This window comes from Trichoderma camerunense, assembly GCF_050948025.1.
Source record: "Trichoderma camerunense strain CBS 138272 chromosome Unknown V8C40scaffold_7, whole genome shotgun sequence".
In the NCBI taxonomy this organism is placed as follows: domain Eukaryota; kingdom Fungi; phylum Ascomycota; class Sordariomycetes; order Hypocreales; family Hypocreaceae; genus Trichoderma; species Trichoderma camerunense.
The window spans coordinates 764,585-782,799 of NW_028145363.1; the positions used below are offsets into that span (position 1 = coordinate 764,585).

General features: G+C 52.4%; 4 protein-coding genes across 4 annotated transcripts; all 4 read right to left on the reverse strand.

The window, feature by feature from the left end:
- Positions 1–1,681: 1,681 nt before the first annotated feature.
- V8C40DRAFT_203689 (C2H2-type zinc finger protein) lies at positions 1,682–3,874 on the reverse strand. Its single transcript, XM_083212017.1, has 4 exons — positions 3,642–3,874; positions 2,815–3,355; positions 2,611–2,750; positions 1,682–2,532 (listed from the first exon to the last, which is right to left on the reverse strand). Exons 2-4 carry the CDS (start codon positions 3,305–3,307, stop codon positions 1,813–1,815), a joined length of 1,353 nt encoding a protein of 450 aa, XP_083074203.1. The 5' UTR covers positions 3,308–3,355; positions 3,642–3,874; the 3' UTR covers positions 1,682–1,812.
- Positions 3,875–6,939: 3,065 nt separating this feature from the next.
- Positions 6,940–7,293, reverse strand: V8C40DRAFT_203724 (uncharacterized protein). The gene has a single exon (XM_083212018.1). It carries the CDS (start codon positions 7,200–7,202, stop codon positions 6,978–6,980), a length of 225 nt encoding a protein of 74 aa, XP_083074204.1. The 5' UTR covers positions 7,203–7,293; the 3' UTR covers positions 6,940–6,977.
- A 5,392-nt stretch (positions 7,294–12,685) lies between these two features.
- On the reverse strand, positions 12,686–14,560 carry V8C40DRAFT_203777 (LSB5 family protein). Its single transcript, XM_083212019.1, has 4 exons — positions 14,363–14,560; positions 13,403–14,284; positions 13,175–13,331; positions 12,686–13,090 (listed from the first exon to the last, which is right to left on the reverse strand). Exons 1-4 carry the CDS (start codon positions 14,372–14,374, stop codon positions 12,813–12,815), a joined length of 1,329 nt encoding a protein of 442 aa, XP_083074205.1. The 5' UTR covers positions 14,375–14,560; the 3' UTR covers positions 12,686–12,812.
- Positions 14,561–15,365: 805 nt separating this feature from the next.
- Positions 15,366–17,409, reverse strand: V8C40DRAFT_203796 (natural resistance-associated macrophage domain-containing protein). The gene is made up of 3 exons (XM_083212020.1): positions 16,960–17,409; positions 16,634–16,872; positions 15,366–16,570 (listed from the first exon to the last, which is right to left on the reverse strand). Exons 1-3 carry the CDS (start codon positions 17,264–17,266, stop codon positions 15,446–15,448), a joined length of 1,671 nt encoding a protein of 556 aa, XP_083074206.1. The 5' UTR covers positions 17,267–17,409; the 3' UTR covers positions 15,366–15,445.
- Positions 17,410–18,215: the final 806 nt, after the last annotated feature.

The following is an 18,215-nucleotide window of genomic DNA, read 5'->3' on the forward strand; positions in this document are numbered from 1 at the left end:
GTTTGAACGGGAAGGAATTAATTAATAGTAATCGTGTTGTTCGATTTTTGGATTTGTGATACCGAGGAACATGTTGTATATTGCATATTTCAGATTTGAGCAAGGTCCGTAATCAATCCGGCCAGAGGCAAAATATCGTCACAAAATATCATGACTTCAAGGAGAACGAGGCGAAACAAGAGCACCTATTGACGGTGCAAGGCTTACTTTGTATATCCGCCAGCGTACAGTAATCATTTCCGTCTCGGATAAACCCCCGTAATCTAAACAAAATACACGAACTCGACAGACACATGTAATGCATCAATTACACATGTCACACATTACTCAAGGAACTACAGCTAATCTCCCCAGATTTCCCCTCAGCAGCTATTAATACTCTAATAACACATACAACACATAAGCATCTCCGTCATTTCATCTTCGCCTAGTTGCCCGGAACTCGGTGGCCCATGTCAGTGTCAGTCAGCTCTTCCGTCGTATCACTACCTAAGCCCGCCTTACGTTACCTTACGCCGGAAGCAATCCGTTCCGACTCTTATACCAGGCACGAACTCCCCATCTCATCTCATCATCCAAAATAAGATGCTATTTCAACATTTCAAACGTCTATGAGATTACAAGCAGAGCAGCAAGTCCCTTCATCTCGCATACAATCCTGTATGCCCCCCAGAATCATGAAACGTTGGAACTTACGCCAATACGCTCCATGCTCTCTCCTCCTTAAAACTGATTACAAAACCCCAAAATCAACCATCGCCACAGCACAGCGCCACACACCCAAACCATCCAACATCAATCCTAATCCAGAGAAACAAACCATTTCCTCTTTTCTCTTTTCCCTTTTCTCTTCCCAATTTTTCACAAACCCCGTTTTCACTTCGTGTCGTCCCACTTCTTCTCCAGCATCATTCCCTGCGCAACGGATTGGCTCTTTCTCTTCGTTGCCCGCCCGAACAAGGCTCGACGACTAATCATAAATTCATAGCGTCGCGGCCTCTCGTGTTGCCCCTCGCCCTGCTTCCTCCTTTTGCAACGTCATATCGACTCACTTAGTTTCTCTCCCTCTGCACGCTTCACACGATTTTTACAACGGACAACGACTAGTCGGGTATCACAAGCTCAAAGTTTACTCTGATCACAAAACGAAAAAGAAAAGGAGAATAAGAGAAAGAAGCAAGTCACATCTCGTGTACAAGTGGCCACTGCGTATTCCGTAATGTATATCCGTACAATTTCTCGCGAAGAGGTGCGCTTTTGAGCGCCCTTGTCTAAATAATGTGTGCCAACAGCCAAGGAAAATGCGTCATCGAAGAGAGGTGGACAGCTCTCCCGCCGTCTATATCTTGTTTCCGTTTCCCAGCCCGTCTTGTATGCCACCCCAGAAAAAAAAAGAGAAAAGACGAGCAAGCAAACACACTTGGTGCCCTTCCACCCCTCCTTATAAACTCCAGTCTTTCCTCCCCTGCCGGCGTCGTGTCAAATGAAAAACGCTCAGTCCATGATCATCAAGATTCCGGTCCGCCAGTCTATCGCCCAAGGTCTATATGAAAAGAATAACAAAAATGAAAATAAAGGAAATACGAGGAGAGAGAAATAAGGAGAGAGAACAGCCAAGGCCCAGAGTCAGCCCTAGTGCATACAGATAGCCGGCCTCTGCGCTGCCAAGCCGGCAAAAATAGTCGTGTACGTGGTTGATGTGAGAAGGTAGGAAAGTGGTTTACAGCAATGTGCGTGTCAATGTTGAAGTCATCATGGGAAAGAGCCATCAGGCAGCAAGCACTCGGCTTTCATCAATGGTATTGGGTCCCACTAAGCCATGTGTACCAGACCAGGCTCGGTGCTTTGCGGCCGTCGCATCTGCTGTGGTGCGCCGTAGTACATCTGGCTCATCGAGGGGTTGGGTGGGTAGCCATCAGGATCGGGGTAGACGTAGCTGCCGCCGTTGTGAGATGGCGAATGGGTTTGGGGGGATTGCCAGCCAACCTGGCTCATGTGAGGACTGCCACCTGCGCTTCCAGTTCCTGCCGGGTGCTGCTCCAAGTTGGGCTCCAGCGTGGGAGGAGGACCGTAGCCGGTAGGGTGCGAGGTTGGTCGAATGCCGTTGTTGTAGCTGGCGGCCGACGTCGTCGAAGTAGGACTGCCCACGCGGAGGTGGGGAGGCAGCGTGCCGCTCTGTGTCATGTACTGGAACTCGGCATGTCGGTTGAGCCCGTTGGATCCCGACAGGTCCAGGGCGGGAGACATCATGGTGTGGTGGCTGGGAGACGGGGTCGTCAGGGGAGAGCCGTGGCTGGACATGTGGTCGCCATCGGAGCGAGCTTGGCCTCCGTTCTTGGCCCTTGAGGCTGCGAGTGCCGCCGCAGTAGCCGCCGCAGCCTCTTCGATGGTACCCGTGTGGTGGTTTTGGTGCCGTGTAAGGGTAGTGCGCCTCGTAAATGTCTTTTGGCAGTCGGCGTAAGGGCACTTGTAAGGACGCTTTCCTGAATGCGTTCTTCGATGCCGAGCCAGAGAGCTGCTGTCACTGAATGGCTGCAATGTCACCAATTAGCGGGGTTTGCTTTGCTTTTTCTGAAAGAGCAAAGAGCTCAACGCTGATAACTAGCTTACCTTGGCGCAAGTCTCACAGTGATGGGGCTTCTCGCCGGTGTGGACTCGCTGGTGAACAGTCAGGGCAGATCTTTGGATGAACTGCTTGTTGCACTTGGGGTAGTCGCAGACATGAGGCCTGACACCTGTGTGGATACGCTCTGTAAATCAACATGTTAGCAGTGGTCTCTTTGAGTTATCAGTCTCAATAGCACCCGGACTCACCATGACGGGCAAGGTCGCTTCTTCTGGCGAAGCCCTTGCCACAAGTGCTGCAAGGATAAGCTTTAACAGGAGCGGCGGGAGACTGCTGCTGCTGTGGTGGCTGCTGCGGAATATGATGCATAGCCATGCTGGGCACGCCACCCATACCAGACATGTCTGGGAAGCCACCCATCTGCATCGCACTATGCATAGGGTTCTGCATTTGCATGGGGGCTTGCATGGCCGTTGGTGAAGGATAGGCGCGAGACAGGCTGTGGGCGGAGTAGGAAGAATGCTCAGACATGTGAGGAGAGGCTGATCGGTCCATCGTGGGCTCATGCTTAACGAGACCAAGGTGATGCTGGTGGTGATGGTGGTCGGGCATGCCTCCACCAAGTCCGTGAGTCATGCCGCCTTTGTTGTTCAGCATGTTGGTGATGTCCATCACCTCGGGCGATGCTGAAGACATGACGGCATTCGGCCTTGCGGACGAAGAGAGGGTATGGGGTAACATGGTATGGCCAAATGCCAATCGGCGATCTATGAGAGCCAGGTTGTAAAGCTATTGGGCTTCAGTCAGTCATAAGCCCAGTGTCAAGGATCCGCGCATACAATAAGCCATAGGCCATGGGGGTATCATCATTTGAAGGAAGTCCATCAGGTGCCAAGCTACCGGTCGTCCACCAGCCGTTTGAAGCCATCGCGGAGACTTTTTTCTTACCGCCCAGTCGGCTTGGGTAGCAGTTGAAGAGTCCCAAGAGCTTGGGCCACCCACCAACAGCACCAGCCGACATTTGGCCCCTTCCTGGAAAGATGACCCGGAAAATATCAACAGTGTTTAGACATACCTTTCGAGATCTGATCTGATGTAGAGAACGTCAGGGCTTTCGTCCTTGATTTCTTCGCGCCGACGCCGTTCTCGGGTCGTCGCCTCCAATTTGGGATCGCGGAAACGAACGTCTATGTTGAGTACCACGAAACGTATCTTTCCGCACTCTACCCGCTTCTGCGAATCGATGCCTGAGCTCGGAATATATCTATCGAAAGAGGAAAGGTGCAGCGTTGCAATAACTCGACGTGTGTTGCCACCGCGGGGCAGCGTCGCAGGATATTTGTATGCAGGCGCGGGCAAGCGAGAGAACAATATAGGACAGGCGAACTCGTCACGGGAGAGCGCAAAGCTGGTCGAATATTGGATGAGGTAGAAACGAGATCGGACAACGTTTGTTCAAGTCGTAAGGAGATGTCGCATGCGAGACGGGAAGCCCGACGTTTTCGCAGATGAGATTTGACACCCAAAGATGCCAATCAAGTGGAGGAAGAAAAGGAGCCCGTCTGGCCACGAGGATTCAGAGCAGTCGAGTCAGCCTGCAGAGCGGAAGCAACAAGCTGCTAGCGAGAGAGACTGATCATAAGCCGGACCGGGGCGTTGAATATGCAACGGGCGCTGTGGTCGAGGGTGCTGCCGGGTGGTCAAGGCTGGGTCCTGTTCGGTCAGCCGCGTTGCGGGAGGAGGGTGGGCTGATTCAAGGCTAAAGGAGGGATGGCGAAGAGTAAGAGGAGAGAAGGAAGAGGAGAAAGAGAAAAGGAAGAAAAACGAAGGAAGAGGCGTGAAGCAGAAACGGTGCAACGAACGGCCTGTGGGTTGAGGTGGGAAAAAAAGGGTGGGAAAATGGATTGGAAGTCGGTGCCAAAATGCGGTCGTCCAAAGCAAGTGCTTCTGGAACTGGCGAACGACGTAACTTTTTTTAGGGGCCCAAGCCTTTATGACAGGCTTGCTGGCTGGGTGCAGGGCAGAAGTGGCAGGGGTGGGCCTGTCGAGAAAAGATGGAACAAAAAATCTCCTGGACCGGCTCACCCTTGCGCCGCGCCAGCGACCCAAGCAAGCAAACAGGGGTGTGCATGTATAGATGGATTCGGTGCGTTGATGCTCTTGAGAAATGCAATGCAGTAAGGATGGATGGATAGCTGTCGACTTACTGCGTAATGGCCTTGGATATGATGCGATGTGCTCTGTGCTTCGTGTTGTTCTGCGGTTTGCTATCAAAGCATGAGAACACGTGAAGAAGAGGCGAGCTCTGTGCGTATCCTCTCAGGAATGCAAGATGCTTGGTGGTTCGACGTTTGCCTGGCAGTGCGTGTCCTTCAACGGCAAGTCGTGTAAGGCTGGGGCTACCAGTACCAAGGAGGAGGCTCGTCTGGAACGCCAGCTGAGGGATGAAACCGAGAGGTCGACGTTTTGATCGCAAAAAGGTCCCGGGCTCAGACTCAAGGAGCAAAGCTGGCTGTAGTCTAATATAACCAGACGGCAAACTCTATTGCTCCCAGCTGGACAAGTATCCGTACTATTAGTTTGGCAGAAGGGGTGGAGGGGGCGTGTGAGGAGAACGAAACCGCTTCTCTGGCGTTTGTTTTGCGAAAGGAGTTGGTTCAGAATAGGTGCGGCATCTCAATCATGAGAGCTTTCTCAAGAGGTGAGAAAAGAAAGAGAAAGCGGGTTGGCTCTCGGGTGAAAATCAGCTGGCGTCGTTGCTAGCGGTCCGAGTACCCTTCGGGTCAGGCAGGTAGCAGTACCTAGCAGTGCCTAGCAGTGCCTAAGCGTGCGCGCCGGTTCGGGACCGATGTTCCGTACCCAGTACACAAGTACCGCTCTGGGGACCTGGGCAGGACGCAAAAGTCTCACTCCACAGTGTCCCGATGGACAAAGAAAGATTCATTGCGGTGGAGCGCTGCCAGGCTCTGTTAGCGCAGCCTGGCCCAGCGCTAAAGCCACTACGGAGCAGGGATGCAGTTGAATTGATGCCTTTTTGGGGCATTTGGGGTTTCGCAGCAGCCAGTCCTCGAGTGGCGGCTACATGCGGTGTGAAGAGGATGACAGTAGCATCGAGTGCTATGCCAAAGGGAGGCCCAGATGAATCAATTAATTGATTGATGCTCGCCGTGGGTTGTGAACCATGGGTGCGTGCACACATACGCCCGCCCCTGGATGCATACTGATACTACCTGTTGCATTGCATGTAAATGGCGGCCCAAGAGACAGAGAGAAGCAACGCAGCAGACGCACACGTGCAAGTCCTTGGAAGCATCCATATCCATCTAGGGATACCTGGCTGGCTGCAAGGTAATGCCTGGCACCAGGTGGTATTTGATCCTAGCGGCAGTGGCTTCAAATCGTCCACGGCAGAGCCGCTAAAGGGCCCTGGCTGGCTGACACAAGCATGCCAGATTCACGGTGAGGTAATCCGTGGCATGGCGAGAGAGAGCGGGAGGACATGCAGGGCATCATCTCAGACACGGTATGTGGGCGTTTGAACGTCTCCGGCTGCTCGAAATTACATCAAATGTAAACAACAAACAGCCAGATGGGCCCTTCATTTTGCCGTCATTTCAGAACAAGCGCCTTCCGCTCTGCCTGTCTGCTCTGCTCTCCCCCCCGGCTGCCACTAATAAGGGCTGGCAGTCGTCTTATGTGATGGATTAGCATCTTGGTGCCACATCCGCAACCCACCAGGCACGGCGTTTCCGGCTGTTGCTTGGGGTCCGCTGGAGCATGCTGACCGGTGAGAAAGCCATTTCCCTATTCTATCGATAATACCCAAGCCGACACATCAGCATGTAACATTGCATGCAATGGCAAACACTTTCGTTTTGTTTCGTGTTTGACGTTTCATGCAGTTCATACACGAGCACATGTCGATGCGTTTCGCCCGCCGGAGCAACTCACGGAGCAATTCATGATGCGCACCCGCAGCCACCGCCAGACTTGCCATGTTGGACCCCTTCAAAAAACGGGATCCCCAACAACTGCCAGGGATTGGCGTGTGCGTTGTACATCCATACCTGTACTTTTCGATATTCCCCGGCCAAGCATCTCATCAGACCCTGCGAGAGCCGAGCGTCCTGGGGTGTGTGGCAATGGGCCATTCTCCCGCCACCTTCTATTAGACAGTTGGCGGCGGCACGGAAGAATAGTAGGTCAAGCTTATGTCGATGGTCAATCTTTCTAGTAGAGGCAGCTGTACTTGCGGTTAGCAACCAATTTTAGCTTTCCGCTTCAAAACATCAATGGCGTCTCTCTCCCTTTGGAGCGGTTTTTTACCCATCTTCGCAAGTATCGGTGACAGAGCCACCCCCTTTGGTAGGGAGGAGACGGCATGGCCCAGCTAGTCGTGGACCACTTGGCCTCACGGTGTTAGACACAAAGCACAAGATGCGGCGAATATGCATGTGCAGGCACATGGAGTACATGTTGTACTGTAATGCACTGCACATGCAGCAACTTCATTTCCCTCAAACGTGCATGGCGGGCGATCAATAGCGCAGCCCAAAAGGCCTCGGCCGATTGGCAAAGTCGTGCAGCCAATGAAGACTCTTGCTAGACGACGCCTCTCGCGATCTAATGAACCCATGTGCTCTTTTTTTATCTCTCAGGCATGCAATTGTCACTAGACTGGCCGGGTCCAACAATAGAGATGCAAATGATGTAATTCAGATTGACGCCTGTTAGCCGCGATGATGATGGAAATAAGAGGTGGTACGTGCTACACGTCAACGCCAGCGTAAGAGTTAGTACAAACTATACCAACTTGTCCTTGTGCGTTTTAATGGGCCATCTGAAACAAGTCGGGCTGCAAGGTAATCAAATCAAGTCAATCAATCGACCATTCATAACACCACTAGGTTAGTAAGGAATATAGTAGCGTAGGGACTAGCAAAAGAATCGGAACAGAAACTGCTCCAGTGCTAGCACGAGCAGCCAGATGCAATGCTACGGGGACGGCTGTGCTATGCCACGAACATCCAGTGCTCCATAGTCGTTATGCACACATTGGATAATAGAATGGATTCTATTAATCATGCGGATAGGTCATGGACAGAGGCGCAGCACCACTGAGCGACGCACCTCAGGTACCGGCGGCATAGGGGCCGGGCTAATGGCGCCACGTTATTTCGAGGGAGCGAGAAACGGGCCACTTGCATTGTCGCGACGGCTTCATCTCGCAGCTTGATGGTTTCGGCCTGGGATTCCGCAGGCGATTGCCCACGGATCCTCATTCTCTCTCGTGCTCACGCGATGCAGATGCAGAGCAGAGCGCACCACCCGCTACGGCCAGGCGCACGTTTCATCTGTGCCCGCCATGGCGGTTAGCATATGGAATCGATCACATCTCTCATCCTAAATGAGATAAGATGGAGCGGCCCGCGCGTGCGAGTAATTGCGTAGGCACTGTGCAATATACAAGCTCAGCTCCCGGATCGCCAGGACAGGATACTTGGGGGACCCAGACGTTCCCGCTTGGAGGGTGACGGTGACCACGCTGGCATCTCGCCACACATGCCTCAGAACAACAGGACAAAGAGGTATTTCGTAAACAGGCTGCATATGGTCTGTCGTATGCAATTTGCATGTGGGTTGAATAGTAAGCTGCCAAATCGACCGGTTGCCATTACTAGCCGTCCTAGTGCCCCGTCAGTCGTTCGAGTTTCTCGCAGCAAACATTTCATCTGCAGACGACAGACCAGACTTGTTGGACACCCACACGTCGTGACAATGGCGAACAGGAGAAACGGGTCACGCCTCCAACCTCCAGGCAGCGATGAGACGGCCAGAGAATGACCGCTTTCCCGCAAGGCTTGCATGACACTCCACCCACCGTCATTAGCTCCCAGCCAACGGCCTCGAGAAACACACAAACGTCGTTTCCTCTCCGTTGTCGCCGTTGCGAGAGCCAGGGGTGCCGCCTCGGTTTCCCTGTCTGTGCATCTGGTTGGCTGCGTGGAGAGGCCGATGGCCAATGCATCCTGGCGGAAATTGCTCTAGCCATACGTGGCAGGATTCTGGAATTTCTCTCGGCTCTCTCCTCGAAGGCGGCTCCACCCTCCTGGATCGATCCTTGTCGCCTTGTCACCGGCGACGAGGGATATGATGCCAAGTGCGACAAGGCTCTGCCCAGCCCCATGCCATCCACCATCTCCCTAACTCACTCCAGCTTTCGCAGCCCCGCCGCCAGTACGCTAGCTGCGCACAAGGACGGAGCGCGAGCATGCACAAACGGACAGGATGGCATAAGGAATCCTTCTGAAAGCGTTCCAGAAGCCTGCGCCCCGGCCAGGCCTCCACCAATGAACCGACCGTCGTATGGCTGACGGACCCTAGCGATGCAGTAACGTGTAATTGTCTGCCCTCCACCCCTCGCTGTCAGTGCCGGCCAGTATGATCACCATGATCGGCTGCTGGCTTCCGTGATCCGTCGCAGAGCAGTCCCCAGCGTCAGCCACGTATTGGCTTAGGTCCTTCTCCCAGACAAGAGTGTCCTGCAACAGGTCAGCACTCGCATCGCTCAGCGCAATTTCTCTCTTTTCTGCATCGAAATCAAGCGTCACTTTCTGCAACTCCAACGTTGTTTAAAAATAAAATAATGAATGATGTAATGAGGGATGATCCTCCCTACTCGAAATGCGCGCCCATAATGAAGGGGCTGAGGTGGTGGATCGGGACAAAAGTAGCCCAGAGGCACAGCAATTCAGCTGGCTGCCCACTCACCTCACTGCCCACCCCTCCTTCCTCACCACTGCAAGTCGTGGGGAAAAAATACATGTACAGTAGCTGCTGACAACAGGGCAAGGTCACCTGAACGACGCGTGACCAACAAGAGCCGCAGAGCCGTTCTTTCACCAGCCGGAACAACTCGAGGCTTCAATTCAATTCATCCATGATGATCTGTTGTAATTCGATCCACCAATCAAAGCTACAGGTCCAGGTGCGCACAAACCAAAGATTTGCGTTCAACTGTGCTCGTGCATGCATGTACACCTTACACCCCTTCTCCAATACTCGTGGCATGGATCGCGATATCTGATGAGCCTCCAACGCTATATCCCAACCTTGCAGACCTTGCAGCCAAGAGACGCATGGCGCGCTCAAAGTGGCTGGTGGCATGCAAGGAATCCGTCGCACCACGGCGGTTTAATCTTGAAACCACGCAGGTGAAACAAACGACCGACCATCACGCCCACCCTAGTCACCACAAGCCAGGGACCAGGATATGATATTGAGTGCTGCGACAGCTGATCTACATGTACGCAAAGCTTCAACGGGCAAGTTAATATTAGCATCATCACGTTTGGATGGGCCGCGGCCCGATGATATTCGAGCCTCGTACCTCGTTTCCCTCTCAAGGCCCTCCCAGGCAAACAACCAAGAAGGACAATATTCCCACATGCCGAGTTTCCAAAACCAGCGCCACCAACAGGGCTCCCTCTCCTCTCCCCGTGGGCCTTAGTCATCGAGCAAGCTGCTGTTGGCACCAGTTGCTTTTTGGGGGATCGGCCAACCAACACCCAAGCAAGTGAATACGTGGACCTCGGGTGTCGCTACAAGACAAGGCGCAGATGAAATTCCGTTTGTCTTCTAGCCCTTCAAATGTCTGCTACTGTACTGTTCGCTACTCAGGCTCAATATCTGCTAATTTCACTAGCCACTCCCTTTTTGAATTGCATCCTGCATAGGGCTAAACGGTTGGCCAGCTAGGACATTACCTTTGCGGTGCATGGGCGCCTTTTTAGCGCAAAGTATTCTCGCCGCAAGCTGGGGCAACGGATCAGGACGGTGTCTAACAATGGCTTAGGCCTGGTTCGGAGGCCAGTTGTTACTATTGTCGACTGGGTCCCGAATATGGACGACGGATGACGGAGTACTCCGTTCTTTCGGCGACTTCATACGAAAACATGCAAACGGATCCTCACCACCTACTCATTCGGAAGGCTGCCTTGATCGCTTAATGAAACTAGGAGCGCCCAATGAAAGCCTGCAAGAATGACCAAGCCCAATGGGAAGAGAGATCGACGCATTGTCTGCTTGTTTACGAGACGCCTCAATTCCCTCTGCATCAAGTATCAAGCATCTAGCGACTTGGAACCCAAAATGAAGTGCTGACTACATTCCTATCCTTGCAGACTACCTACACCGGGCTTATTCTGACCAACAAAGGAAAGCCAGCTATGAGTGCCGGCAACTCCGTGCACCCCCACGCTTGCAAAACCGTCAGAAAGGGGACATCCGATGCCGACTTTGGTGAGGAGCACACGACACTATGTGGCAGCTTCAGACGCCTTGTTCGCCGGCAACGTGGTGTCTCACAGCGCTTCATCTGGCACCTGAATTTCGGTATTGGGAGGGAGGGTATAGCGTCTTGAAGATTATGCCACGAGATGATGGTAATGGCTTGATCCTTTCTCTGTCCTGAGCTTCCTTCTCCCGTCCGGGGGAGGCACCGGCCAAAGCCGTCGTCACCTCGTGGTGGTATCGAACGTGCGTAATTATCCGGTACTAGGTGACATAACCCTTACTCTCGAATATTTCTCCATTTTGGGCATTAGGGAGTGAACCAGAGCAGTTTGTTTTTCCGATGACCTCAACATGAGAGCCTGCATCATTGTGAGTGCATGATAGAAGGGGGGGTTGTCAATACTCTCGACATTCCCCACGACTATTAGCACCATTTAATTGTTTGCTATTGTGACATTTCACTCAATGCATATCTGGTGCCATTTGGCTGTGGAGGCAAGATGTGACGGGTGCCTAGGACAGGTTTTTTCACGTCAACTGATCTGAATGTTCCGACAACATCCGCACCGACACCCATCTATGGCGTCGTCTCTACGAAGTTCTCGTACGGGATCCCCCTATGTGTTCACTTACACGCGCCGATCTGGCCCAACTTAAGGCAGAAGTGGCATTTTCCAAAAATAAAGCATTGATCCGGCATCGCTAGCGCCTTGTTCGGGCAGCCAGCATCAATCGTTTGTCTTCCCCTTGGCTATTGCTGACTGACCGTTTTCCGGTCCGTCAAAGTCCCAAGGGATCGGCCGACCTAAACGCCGGAATGCCACACCCCCAGGAGCTTTTTTAGACCGCCCATTGAGGAATGTTCTCTAGCAAGGCAAGGAAGAAAACGGTCAACAACGCACGCACGTACGCCCGCCAGCAAACGAGAGGAAAAGGTTTCCGTGCAAAGTCTCCGAAAACCACCGGCTCTTGGTGGTTGGGCCCTGGGGGGTGGGCGTTGAGACGGACCGTGCGTATTTTCGGCATTGTTGTCTGGCAAATGAGGGGGCGGCATGCACCTTGAGGGTCTGATCTTGTTGTCTCTTCTCCTGTCTCTTTGTTTCTTTCTGCCATGTGGGGAGGGTGTGAGTGGAAGAGACTTGATTCTGTGAAGGGTTGAGACATGTTGCACCCTCTCTGTATTGTGGCGATCTTGAGTTGCAATATCTTGGCATGAGCTACTTACCCTGAAGCCGATGAGTTTGAGTGAGAGGTGTTTGGAGTCCGTCTGGATGAGAGTTAATTTGATGATGGCACTTTCATCTACTTTGTTAAGATTGACTCATTGTGAAACTCGTAGAAATAGTTGTGGCAATCATAGTCCATTCACGTTATTAGATTGTATCAAGTAAAGTCGAGAACAGCACTTCAATATGGTTCAACTCAATATCAAACTCTTGGCATTAGCAAACTCCTCACGCATTATCACATGGAATAGCATCCTAGGTATTATTCAACGCCTCATCGTATGATTTGTTAGAAAAACTAAAACAAACGTACCACTCCAGGTCGGACCCAAGGACGGACATGAGCCATATCGACTCAAAAATCTTCAATTCAACATCACAAATTAGTCCAAACGCAAACACAGTTCTTCTCTGAAATAGAATAATATAAAATAAATCCATTATTGGAAGAAGAATAATCCACAAGCTCATTTTGGGAATCTTTCAGATGACCAAAGGCACGCACACGCGATATCATGGCCTCATGAATCATTAGATTTTGCCCACTTTCCAAGGCACGCATGGAACTCTCCTGGGGAATAAGTTCCAAACAACGAGAAATAAATAAAAATAAAAAGTGAATCGAAAAAAAAGATAGGAGAATATCCAAAACGATGAATCAACACACATGCCAACCGTGGGATAAAAGAATAAACCACAAATTCCCAGTGATATCAGTGTCAACCTCACTCAACAATGTTTCTATCAGCAAACGGATCGTCATCGTCCTCCTCGTCAGACAAGTACGAGCCCTGTCTCTGCTGAGCCGTAGGCCTGGGGTTCGACGGCAGCGGAGGTGGTATTGGCGGTGCTGAAAAGGCAGGCTTCGAGGCAGGCCGAGGGGGCGGGGTCGCTCTTGGGGACGAGTTGATGCTCAGACCGGCGATGTCGGGATGCTCGGCCCGGGCTGGGGGGGATGAAGCGTCCTTGGCGGCCAGTTCTTCTTTTCCTTTTATAGCAGCCACTAGGAAGGGGATCGGGGTCAGTCTCAGGGTTCAAACGAATGCGAGGTTTTGGGGATTTGTCAGAAGGTTGTAGTAGTTCTTACTTCGGTATAGGTGAGCTTGCTCCGCAAGTTCGTCGTCAGAGTCACTGTCGGCATCGACAGATTGGTCGAGCTGTTCAAAGGTCATGAGGGCGTGAACCAGTTCGTCGTTGGCGTGGAGGAGTGGACCTAGCCACTGTTCATGCTCGACGTGATGAACCTGCTCTAGAGTTAGAGATCTGCTGAAAAGAGCCAAAAGTCAAGAGAGGGGTATATGTGGTGACGACTTACAAATCGCAAAACCTTTCTGCGGAGAAGCTTGCAAGACTCAAATCTCTCGACAGCCAAGTTGTTCTCGGAGATACGCTCCCGTTCACGATTAATCGTCTGCAAGACGTTGAGCAGGTTCGTTGCCGCCAGAGATGACTCTGCAATGACGGACTTCATCCCCTCCTTTTCAGCCTCTAGGTTAAAGGGCTTCCTCTTGCCCTTGGTTTTGCTACTGCTGCCGCTCTTCTTTTTCTTGTCGGAGCTGCTGAATATGGAGCCGCTACTGCTGGACAAGGAGGATTGCTGACGTTTGAACGAATCGACCATTGACGATTCGCGGCTATGAGACGTACGACTGTGGGACGACGACGACGGGCCGGCGGCAGGAGGAGATGGGGATTTCGGAGACGTTGGCTCGTCGTCTTCCTCATCACCGAATGGGTTCTCGGTTTCCTTCAGTACGCGCGATCTCTCCTGCGTGACGCCAACCTTTCGCTTCGGCAGCTCCTTGCTCAGCCGAGCAATCCTCTCCAGGCCGGGCTTGTTGCCATACTGGGACCAGCTGTTGAACAGCTCCCTGCACTTCTTCCTGACCTCTGGATCCGAGAGGTCGGACGTGCCGCACACGCGCAGGCGCTCCAGCAGAGGCTCGTCGGCAAAGGTGCGCGTGAAGCGCGGGCCGGCGTTTTGGATGAGGCCGTCGAGCAGGACCAGGGCGCGGATCTGGCGGTGCACGTTGCCGTACTTGAGCTTCTTTCGAATGGCGCGGGCGGCCTCCGTGGGGCCGGATGCTTGGATGGTGATGACCTCGACGAGGTCGGGGATGCCGCTGAGATCTTCTGCTTCGTAGGCCTCGGAGGTGAGCCTCTCGATGGTGACCGTGACGGCCGAGTATGGCTTCTTCTGTAGGGAGGGAGCGTTCAGTTAGCATCTGGTTATAGCGATTCACGAGTTTGGGGAGAGGCTTGGAGCTGGCTGTACTTGTTGGAACATGTTGGACGATAGAGGTGAAGCTTAGTTGGCAGGTAGAGAGCAGTAGTATAAGTCTGGATCCTCGAGCAACACCGCACAGTGAAACGGAGCTTCCAGAAGCTGTCTCTCGATATCGCCGCGGTTGGTGGTGTATTTATACAGCTGTGAGGTTTGACGAGCTCGTCTCTCGTGCCACGATATTCAGCTCAAACCAAACGTCCACAGCGCCACGTTGTCGCAAGGCAGCTCAGCTGAGCTAATAAGGCAGCTCTTTCGAAACAAAAGCTCAACTCCTTGTTTGTTCGTATGTCGCGCAATCCCGAGCAGCCCGCCTGATTTCCGGCCTGATGTTCTTGGATTTCACCGCCCAAGCTGTCAGAAAAAACGATTGGCATCAGCCGATGATGATCCTTTTTCGGTGCGGCGCTTGGAGGGGGAGATTCGGCAAATGCGTTGCCCAGTTTTGAGGGTCCGTTTGGGTGATTAAAACGCGGGGCTGGAGATGTTTCGGGGCTTTTGGCGGTGGGGGCATGCGGTGACGTCGCTTTTTTGTTCGCCCTGGTTTTTTGTCTTGCAAGTTTGGTTTTGAAACGGCTTTGTTTTTGGACTGAGGTTTTTGCTTTATTCCAAGTTCCGACGGAAGATTTGGATTGATTTGAATGAGCAATTTACGTGTATTTTCTGTGGAACAATGGCCTGATTTGGAAGGCTGTGCAATTGATTCCAGGTCCTCTATACAGCGATAATCGTATGTGAGGTTATGGTCCAAAGGCTGTTACTTGTTAAGACAGCGATCAACAGATCTCCGAGACAAAGAGTATAATACGTAGTGTCAGGCTCAAGAGTAAGTGTCGGAATATAGTATTGGGACTAATATAAGTATATATATCAACTACATCTCTAATACTATTACGCGTATACACATGATTCATGGGTTGTGTAAGTTCGTAACCATACTTTCAACCCCCACGCCCATCCAACTCTATCAGAACCGAGGTCTAATTTTAGCATTTGCATCGCAGCGCCATGCAGGAATAGAAAGAAACAATATTTAATCCAGAATATAAGCTAAAAGGAAAAGAAAACACTTCATCATGCATTACCTAGTCCTAACAAAACTAGGTTCGCAACATTCATTATCGCAATGAGCAACCAGACAAGGGCGCTGATAATGATGAGCACCCAGCCGTTGGACATGTCGGTCCCCGGCTGGCCCATCGGTCGGCCATCTTCCCTCGACTCGATCTGGAGCCGGGCTCGGCCGGGCTGCACCGTCATGTACCGTGACCGAGCGGTGAAATAGATGAGCGGGAATGTCACAAATGGTAGCACGGTGCTGAGCACTACCTGAGAGGCGTTGAGGGCCTTATCGAGACCTGTTTGCCCAACCGCGCCGGCAATGATGATGGAAGGCGTAATGCTGATGGATCGCGTGATGAGGCGTCGTAGCCAGGGCTTCATCTTCCACCGCAGAGCGCCCTCACTGACCATCTGGCCGGCGATGGTGCATACAATACCAGCTGAGATACCCGAAAGAAGGAGAGCCAGGGCGAAAATGGTTCCGGCGCCGGAAGAGATGCTCTTGGAAAGCAGCTGGTGGATGCCAAAGATGTCTGCAGTAAGGGCGTCTGGGTTGCCATAAAGCGAGGCACCAGCAACGATGAGGATGGCCGAGTTGACGAACAGCGCAAAAGTGAAGAGCGACAGCGCCAGCTCGGTGATGGAGTACTTGAGGCAGTGCTTGATGGCGGCCAGAGAGGGAATATAGTAGACCTTATCGTAATTCTCGTCCATGGTGGATGACGCCGCCGACACGGGCTCCTGGGGCATGAGGTTGTGCTTCTGGTCATAGTCCTTGAGGCGCGGCTTGACGATGCCGGATCCGAGGTACAGGCTGTGAGGCATGACGGTGGCGCCAAGGATGCCGCATGCCTGGTAGAGGCCATCGGACTGGACAATGGCCGAGGAGGGGAGGTAGCCCTTGAAGACCTCGCCGACGCTGGTGTGCTGGATGAGGGAGAGCTGGATGCAGAAGCAGATGACGACGCCCAGGACCAGGAGGAGGACGAAGAACTCGAAGACGCGGAGGCCCTTCATGGAGCCGTCTGGGCGGTAAAAGATGAGGATGGCCATGACGTCGAGGATAGATAGAGCGCAGCCGGCGACAAGAGGCAGCTTGGGGATGAGAAGGTTCAGCGCAATGGCGGTGCCAATGACCTAACAAGAAACGACAATCAGTACACCAGATCACTCCAAGCGGGAATGTAAGCTGTTGCATACCTCGGCAATGTCAGTAGCGATAATGGCAACTTCAGCGAGCACATAGAGAAAGTAGTTGAGCCATCGTGGCAGGTAAGCACGACATGCTGATGCCAGATCAAGGCCCGTAACGGTGCCCAGTTGGATGGCGAGGCTCTGGAGGAGGATGGCAAAGATGTTGCTGAGTAGGACGATGAAGAGGAGCTTGAAGCGGTAAGAAGAGCCCGCCGCAATGTCGGTAGAGTAATTACCAGGATCGACTATGCGTAGATATCAAGTTAGCTTTGTCTCATCCTTCTCTTTCTCTGTCGTCACATCATGAATTACTCATGAGGGGAGAGACTTACTGTACGCAACAGAAACCATGAAGCCAGGTCCCACAAACTTGCCAAACGTCATCAAGACATGCTTCAGCCTCGCCAGCGGCGTCCTGCGCCTCGATCTTGAGCTGCGCCCATTCGACGTCGCGACCGAATTCCCATCGCTAGCACCGCGGTCCTCGTCGCTTGTGCCCAGCAGCACGCCTGCTGCAATCTGCGCGTTCTGCGTCTTGCTGTCGGCGGTTCTGTCGAAGGAGACAATTGGCGGTGATGTCTGGCGGACGATTGAATCGTCTGTGACGTCGCCGCCCTCGGTCCCGGGTATCCTGTCCATTTTGGCCTTTCCGTTCAAAAGCTGAAGGTGTTTCCTGGTTCGTCGCCTTCTTTCCCCCCCTTTTTTGTGCTGATGCTGCTGTCCACCTATGAAAGCCAAGTAGGATCCCTGTTTAAGAAATGACCAGTTCTGGGTGAATACGCCAGTCTTATCGTCGTTCTTTTCTCTCTCTCTCAACTTGAATCTCGTCAAAGCAGAAGCACGCAAGCACCTCGATTCGGTCCCCCGTCCATCAATCCGTCACCCCTGCCAATCAGAGAATCGCGCGGTGCAATAACAGTCGTGGCATGCATGCCCCAGAAACAGAAGAATCCAGAAACAAAAAAAAGACGGAAGCGATTTGGTTTCTGAGAGGCCACAGCCACACCACGGACGCTGAAAAAAGAAAGTGGGGACTGCTTTGCGCTGGTTTGGATGACTGGCGTTTCCGGAACTCTATGTGTCTTGGACTTATTTTTGTCTCAAGCTTGACTGCTTCTGCTTGTCTTGAATGTGTATGTTCTGTTCTTTATGTTTGGGTGGAAGAGGAGGAGGCTAATTAATGAGTCTTGTGGTTTCGCCTCCTGAAAGAAGAAGCTTGGACTAACAGCGCAAAAGTGTTCGAATCTCTTACGGCATCGGGTCGACAAGCCCGAATCTGCCCGGAAAGACTTGGCTCCGGTCTCACTGGCGTGCAAAGGTGCCGACAAAAAGGCTGACTTGTGACTCGCCTTCTACTCACAAGCAGAGTATTAATTGTCGTGCTCTTCGAGGAGATGCAAGGAAGAAAATTGAACGATATTGCAGCCCGAATGTGACTCCCAATGAAAGATGCAGATGCGGATGAGATTGTCGTCGAGATAGAGTCCCGGCCGGTATGCTCCGCCTCGGCGATGCGAGCCGGGGGAAAATGGAACGGTCTAGGTTTTTCGTAAAAGAAGATTTAATGCCAGGGGTAAGAAAAACTCTT